Source organism: Teleopsis dalmanni, unplaced genomic scaffold (assembly GCF_002237135.1).
Source record: "Teleopsis dalmanni isolate 2A unplaced genomic scaffold, ASM223713v2 unscaffolded_contig_2538, whole genome shotgun sequence".
Lineage (NCBI taxonomy): Eukaryota > Metazoa > Arthropoda > Insecta > Diptera > Diopsidae > Teleopsis > Teleopsis dalmanni.
This window is the reverse complement of record NW_024033920.1, coordinates 1-6,803: the sequence shown is the minus strand read 5'-3', so window position 1 is coordinate 6,803 and position 6,803 is coordinate 1. Positions and strand designations below refer to the sequence as shown.

Below are 6,803 nucleotides of genomic sequence, written 5' to 3'. Positions count from 1 at the left end.
ATATATAATTATAATTATAATTAGATATATAAAGATATAATAAAAAAAGATATATGATTATGACTTTCTAAAAATTTTAATAAAGCTGAATAAAATACAATATATTGGTATATAACGAAAACTATTTCGAAGAGACACTAATCGTTAGTCAACCTCTCCTGACGGTAAAATGTCCGATTTCATTGTAATGACTAAATATTGCTCTCAAGTTATCAGTTTAACTACACTTATTTTCTTTTATTTTTATTATTCTTTTAATTTTATTTCATCTATTATTGGTTTTTGTTTTAAAACATTTTTAGGATATGTCGAAGGAATGCTCAGCCACAGTTATCTCGAACTATCGTTTTCTATGGCTCAATTTAAGCGAATTACTTCAGTCTCTCGGAAACGCCTATGCAAGAACCTATTCGACTTACTGTATTTTTATGTAAGTTATTATAAAGATATACACGAATAAAAACTTTTATATCATTTTAAATTTCCTATTAATTCTTCTGTCTTAAGGTTCGTAAATATTGTAATAGCAGTTTATGGTGCATTTGCTGAAATCATGGATCACAAAGAAGGATTCCGGATATCATACAAAGAGTTGGGTTTGATTGTTGATGGAGTCTACTGTTCTATGCTATTGTTTATATTTTGTGATTGCTCTCATAATGCTACCCTTGGCGTTGCTAGGGGTGTTCAGAAAACTTTATTGTCTATAGATTTAGAACATTGCGATAGAGAGACTAAAAATGAAATTGATCATTTTATTATTGCTATTGAAATGAATCCAGCTATCGTAAGCTTAAAGGGTTATGTCAATGTAAATCGGGAACTTCTGACATCGGTATGTATATATTTATATATATATAGATCTAGATAATATAAAAATCAAGTAAGAGAAATAGAAAAAATACGAGAAAGTATGACTGGTTTAATGTTGCTTGCTAAAATTAACCAATTAAAAGAGATATTAACTTTTTCGGGAAAATGTTTGTGGAATTAGAACGTATTATAGAAGTTTAGAGTACATATAATTTTAATTCATTAATGACTTTTTTTATAAATTTATTTTAATTTTTAATAGGAACTTAAACTTTTCACTTTCATACTATTTTAGAGCATTGGAACAATCACTATTTATCTTCTGATACTAATTCAATTCAAATTTAGTTTGGATAAAGGAAAAGCCTAAAAACAAACATATCACCGATCAATCCAACAGTGTCCAACAGTAATCTATTCATGCCTTTATAACGAAAACCTATATTCATATTTTATTTATAGATTTGTTATGGATTAATTAAAGATATCTGAATCTATTAAATACAAACATGTTTTTATTTATATAAATATTATTAGAGACAAAGTGATTATTTGTTCTATGTATACTGCCCTTAAAAACAGGCTTTTTTGATATTATTATTATATATGTATGTAAGAATAATTTAATGGGAGCACATTTGTAAGAGACGAACACATGAAACTCTACTTTTCTTTATTCAAGATTAAATATTATCTGTATTTAATGTTCACCATTTATTTCAATATAGTTCTGTAGCCGCTGGTATTCGAACGAGTTACAATAGTCCCGTATGTGCAAACAACTTAAAGATTACTTGGAATATATAATACTTAAGAAATAAAAGCAATGGATCTACCTTTTTTTTATGTTTACCTAATCTGGTTTAGAATTATATCCCACTATATGGAATTGATTCAGGCATGTGAAAGGAAAGTTCTTCAACTTTTCGTGTTGATTGTGTCAAGTTAAGCACTGAGCTGATGCTAAGTGCCATCCAAACTCCATTCTATATAAATAAATCACTTCTAAAGTAGCTCATATAGATGATTTTTTATTTTTCCTGGCTAAGAAATTCGTTGTGTCGCTCCTGACATGATTTAGGTGGACATCGTATCGCTTAATTTGCTTCCAGCTATGAAATACTAGTCTTCTTAATTTTTAGCCTATTAAATCTCATTTTAATGAGGTCCAAGTCAGTGCTCCTCTGCCGTCTCTGTATAATCGTACTCATTTTGACCCAAAATTTAAAATCAATTTTGTCCACAACCTTGCTTATCTTCAACTTCTTCACCCAGAGGCAATTCTCTCCATTATAGCACAGATTTCTTTGTTTTCTAACTTATATAAAGTTTGTTTGCGAAATATTACCTCTATTGATCTCCCATTTCCATCCAAAATTACTGAAATGGTATTTTAGTCATTTATTTTTGCGGTTCAAGACCTAGAATCATACTCTCAATTTATTCCTTAAAGGTGGTTTGAAGGGAGTTGTGTCTCTTTATGTCTGATCAGTCAAAAAGTATTAAAAAATGTAAAGGTTTTAATATCACTAAGTGGTATTCCTTAATGAGATTTCGAATATTAAAGTTGGCATTTTAAATGAAATAATGTAGGTTTATAGATTAAACTCATTTTTTATTTTATTTCATAGATAATTTAATTATTTAATATTAAATTTTCTTAACTGACATCTTTGTGGTATAAAAACGACTGTTTGAAATTAAATTATAAAAGTGAGTGTAACTTCTTTGGTAGACAATTAATTACTTTGACAAACACTTTACAATAGATAAAAAGATGGCCTACACACGAATATTTATAAACTATAAAATATTCAGTTATGGAAACGCCTATTAGAGTTAATCACAATTTAATGGTTAAACAATTACAAAAATTTAATCTAAATTCATTCATGAAAACATATCAGTAAGTATTTATGATTGAAGGTATAAGGAGCTCAAATTGTTTTCGGTAAAATGATATCCATCGCGGAGTCAGAATTCGAAGAGGCTCTTCAATCCACAATGCTGCAAGAGGACATGAATTACATTTTAAAGTCACATAAAAACAAAAAGACTACTTTTCATAACTTCAAAAATCCGGAATTATTGGAACGAAATCGGAACAGGGATACACGTAATCAGTTGAAGTCGAGCAATGGAACAACTGCAGACATTTATGATCAAGTACAACTACTAATGTAATATGAACTGATAGTATCCATTAATCCAAATATATTTTACGGGTAGTTCTATCGCGATCATCAATTGCTACTTAAGCTGTTCGTTATTCTGGGAGTTATGCCAGTAGTACGCTCAGCACCTGGTATTGTGACTTTTAGCTGGAAGTCCTACGAGATGATTTATGCATTTTTTCTCTATATATTTACCTCATCTTTGGTACTACGAGTTGGCTATGAACGTGTTAAATTCATACAAACTACTGAAGAATTTGATGAGTACATTTATGGTGTGATTTTTGTTATATTCCTCGTGCCGCATTTTTGGATACCATATGTCGGCTGGGGTGTCGCTAATCAAGTTGCACACTACAAAACTATGTGGGGTTCTTTTCAGGTAGTACCATTTATATATTAAAGAGTGTTTAAATCAATATATAATATATTTAATATTTTAATATTATTATACTGTGAATGTAGTATATACACCGATTCCATCTTTTACTTTAAAGGTTCGTTATTATCGCGTGACTGGCACAACGCTCACCTTCCCAAAACTTAATTTTCTTATCATTGTGCTCTTCATTGGTTGCGTATTACTAGCTGTCATGTTCCTTTATAGTCTCAGTCGATTACTTGATGGTAAATAAACTCAGTAACTAGGTAGAAAAATAATAGTATTTATATTAATTTGTTTTAAGGTTTCTTGCTTTGGCATACAATAGCTTATTTTCATATAATCACAATGATCAATATGAATGCAGCTCTATTTTACATCAACTCGAGGGCTATTAAGAGAGCATCTCACAGTTTATCGGCTTGTTTTAAAAGAGTATGCTCTATTAAATACCATTGATTTTTATTATTTTTATATGAACTATTTGTCTTAATTTCAAGGATATTAAAGTTGAATGTACATCCACCTTAATAACACAGTACAGGCTCCTGTGGTTAAATTTAAGTGAAATTTTTCAAACCTTCGGTAACGCCTATGCCCGTACTTATTCCACATATCTACTCTTTATGTGTGTATAAATTTGTGTATATGTTTCTAATAAACATACTAATTATTATTTAAATTTTTATGTATTAGGTCTATCAATATAATAATTGGAGCATATGGATCTTTATCAGAAATATTTGATTCTGGTTTTTCCTTCAAAGTTTTGGGATTAATCGTGCTGACAATATATTGTGCATGTTTGCTATTCATTGTTTGTGATTGTGCTAATAGCGCTACATCGGTAATCGCCCATGGCATACAAAATACTCTACTTAAAGTAGATCTTTTGCGTATTGACATTCATGCACAACAAGAAATCGATTATTTTATATTAGCAATAGAATTAAATCCGCCAGTGGTCAGCTTACAAGGCTATAGCGTAATTAATCGCGAACTTATATCAGCTGTAATATTATCAAAATATGCATTAATGAATGTATATATATAAATTTTTTATATATTTATTCCAGACAATTTCAACAATTGCGATATATTTAATTGTTTTATTACAATTTAAATTAACAATTATAGCTGAGCAAACATATCGTTCTGCTTTAACACGAACTACATAATATATGGGTCTTAGAGATTGTCCAGTCGAAGTGATAAATAAGACAAGTTTTAAGTTATAGTACTTCAAAGAATAGTAGTTCTGTATTCTGAAGAATAGTAGTTCACCCTTTAAATTACAGATGGTTCAAAGACTGGTCGGGTCTACGAACCGGAATCACTCGTAAATTTCGACGACCAAGTACCGTTCACCACCTCTCAATGGGACTATACAATCCCAGTGGGTTAAAACAAAAATAACAACATAAATTACAGATCTCGTTGACTTATAAGTTATAACCGTTATATGACGTATCTTAAATAATACAACTACAATATGAAGTTTTATATTTTCTGTATAGAACTATAATCAATGAACGCAAAAATAATTACTCATTTAGAAAGTATAATGCCACAGTCATTAGAGCCTCAGGAAATTTATAAAATTATTTTTGTAATTAAATATTAAAAAAAGTAAACACCAATAAAATATAATAACAAAAATTTTACTACTTTAGTTGTTTAGATTTTTATTATTATTTTAATTATTATTTGAGTAAGTCAAGAAACTTAGAAAAGTTGATAACGCAGTAATAGCCGTTAAATTAAAAACACGTTTTATTTTTAATATTGGTCAGCAAAAAAATTAAATGAATTTATAATAGAGAGGTATCAAATAGTACTGAATTGCAACAACAAATATTTTAATTAATTTTTGAGTAATTGAACTTTTGTCTGACCACACGGCTGTTACGAAAATTACTAAATACTCCCAACAGTGTTCTTGGAATTATTTCTCATATTTATTTATTCGTAAATAAATTTTTAAGACTGATAATATCAAGAGTTGAACTTGTGCTCTGCCAAATTTGAAGCTTAAAGTCAGGTTTTATTATAAATGAGTGTTGGGCTATCAGTCAGATTTTGTAATTTGGTTTTTTAATAAAAAATTTTTCTTATTATTTTACTTATTTAATATTTATTTCCGACGTTTCGGTTTTTTAAAACCATCATCAGGGAAAAAATTTTAAAACAACTGAATAGAATAAAATTTGTATATAAAAAATATTTTTGACAAATGTTTAAAATAATTACAACGGAGAATATACAATCAGTTTATCTTAAGAATGATTTTTCTAGCAATGCACAGTAAACAACAGAAATATTTTCTATATCTCGCCGCAAATTATATGTGGGTTTAGTCATTATATGTAAGGACTCTAGGGTAAGACGTCGAGACAAGGAAGGTTCAGTATCAATGACTTTCACTGAAGTAAAATCTGGGTAATGATTTACATCAAGAAAGTGTGAGACTAAAGCTGATTGTTTATCCGGATTAATTTGTTTTAGACTATTTTTATGTTGACTTATTCTTTTATGTAATTGATTTTTTGTTTGGCCAATATAGCAGAGTTCACATTTTTGACCATTATTATCAGTTCCAGTGCATGGAATTTCATAGATGCAATTAATAATGTTGTTCGTTTCAATACGATCTTTCAGTTTGGTATATATAGTTGTTTGAATTTGTGCAAATGGTTTAAAGGATATTTTTAAATTGTCTACTTTCCTTTCGATAATCTTAGCAATTTTAACTGATAGGTCATTTATATATATCATCGATCTTCTAATCATAGGAATTTGTATACTCTGCTCATGGTGATTAGTTCTTGAAAGTTGAAAATGTTGACGTACTCGATGTAGTTGACTAACAATCATTTTGCGAGGATAGTTATTATCAGACAAAATGTTGAAAGCTTTATTAATGTTAGTAGCGTAAAATTCTTTGTCACTTATAGAAAAAATGCGGAAAAAAAGGTTGTAAATCACATTCATTTTTTGTTGTCGTGGGTGGTGTGATAAATAGTTAAGAATTTTACCTGAGAATACATCTTTCTGGTACCAGTCAATTGCTAGTTCTCGATTATTTTTCTTAGATATTAATAAATCTAGGTAGGGAAGTTTTCCATTAAATTCATGTTCAACAGTGAATTGTATGCGATTGTGAAATGAATTTAATAATTGTAGAAATTCAAGGATTTTATCTTTTGACCCAATGGTGAAAATATCGTCAACATATTTTAAAACAATTCTAGGTTTAAATGATAATTTGGGATTCATCTCAGCTTGCAATCTATTTGAACACCATATTGAGCAAAATTGTACATAAGAAATATGATATCACAAATAGTGTAGAAGCTCGAGAAAAATTAACTAACATTATTGTTGAAAATGATGAAGTTCTCGCTTCTTTTGATGTGATTTCACTTTTTCCAAGT

The 6,803-nt window shown here is 28.9% G+C and overlaps 2 protein-coding genes across 2 annotated transcripts; both read left to right on the top strand.

Moving 5' to 3' along the window:
* Positions 1-305: 305 nt before the first annotated feature.
* Positions 306-1,225, top strand: LOC119664707 (gustatory and odorant receptor 22-like). Its single transcript, XM_038074160.1, has 3 exons — positions 306-430; positions 508-835; positions 1,109-1,225. Exons 1-3 carry the CDS (start codon positions 306-308, stop codon positions 1,181-1,183), a joined length of 528 nt encoding a protein of 175 aa, XP_037930088.1. The 3' UTR covers positions 1,184-1,225.
* Positions 1,226-2,778: 1,553 nt separating this feature from the next.
* On the top strand, positions 2,779-4,547 carry LOC119664706 (gustatory and odorant receptor 22-like). Its single transcript, XM_038074159.1, has 7 exons — positions 2,779-2,979; positions 3,043-3,369; positions 3,485-3,614; positions 3,674-3,804; positions 3,870-3,997; positions 4,066-4,381; positions 4,446-4,547. The coding sequence occupies exons 1-7, from the start codon at positions 2,818-2,820 to the stop codon at positions 4,545-4,547; spliced, it is 1,296 nt and encodes a 431-aa protein (XP_037930087.1). The 5' UTR covers positions 2,779-2,817.
* The last annotated feature ends 2,256 nt before the right edge of the window (positions 4,548-6,803 follow it).

Coding starts and splice junctions, on each gene's coding strand:
- LOC119664706 (XM_038074159.1), top strand. CDS start 2,818: ATGCTGCAAGAGGACATGAATTACATTTTAAAGTCACATAAAAACAAA. Junction 2,980..3,042: donor CTGCAGACATTTATGATCAA/GTACAACTACTA, acceptor TTTTACGGGTAG/TTCTATCGCGATCATCAATT. Junction 3,998..4,065: donor TCCACATATCTACTCTTTAT/GTGTGTATAAAT, acceptor TTTATGTATTAG/GTCTATCAATATAATAATTG.
- LOC119664707 (XM_038074160.1), top strand. CDS start 306: ATGTCGAAGGAATGCTCAGCCACAGTTATCTCGAACTATCGTTTTCTA. Junction 431..507: donor TCGACTTACTGTATTTTTAT/GTAAGTTATTAT, acceptor TTCTGTCTTAAG/GTTCGTAAATATTGTAATAG. Junction 836..1,108: donor ATCGGGAACTTCTGACATCG/GTATGTATATAT, acceptor ATACTATTTTAG/AGCATTGGAACAATCACTAT.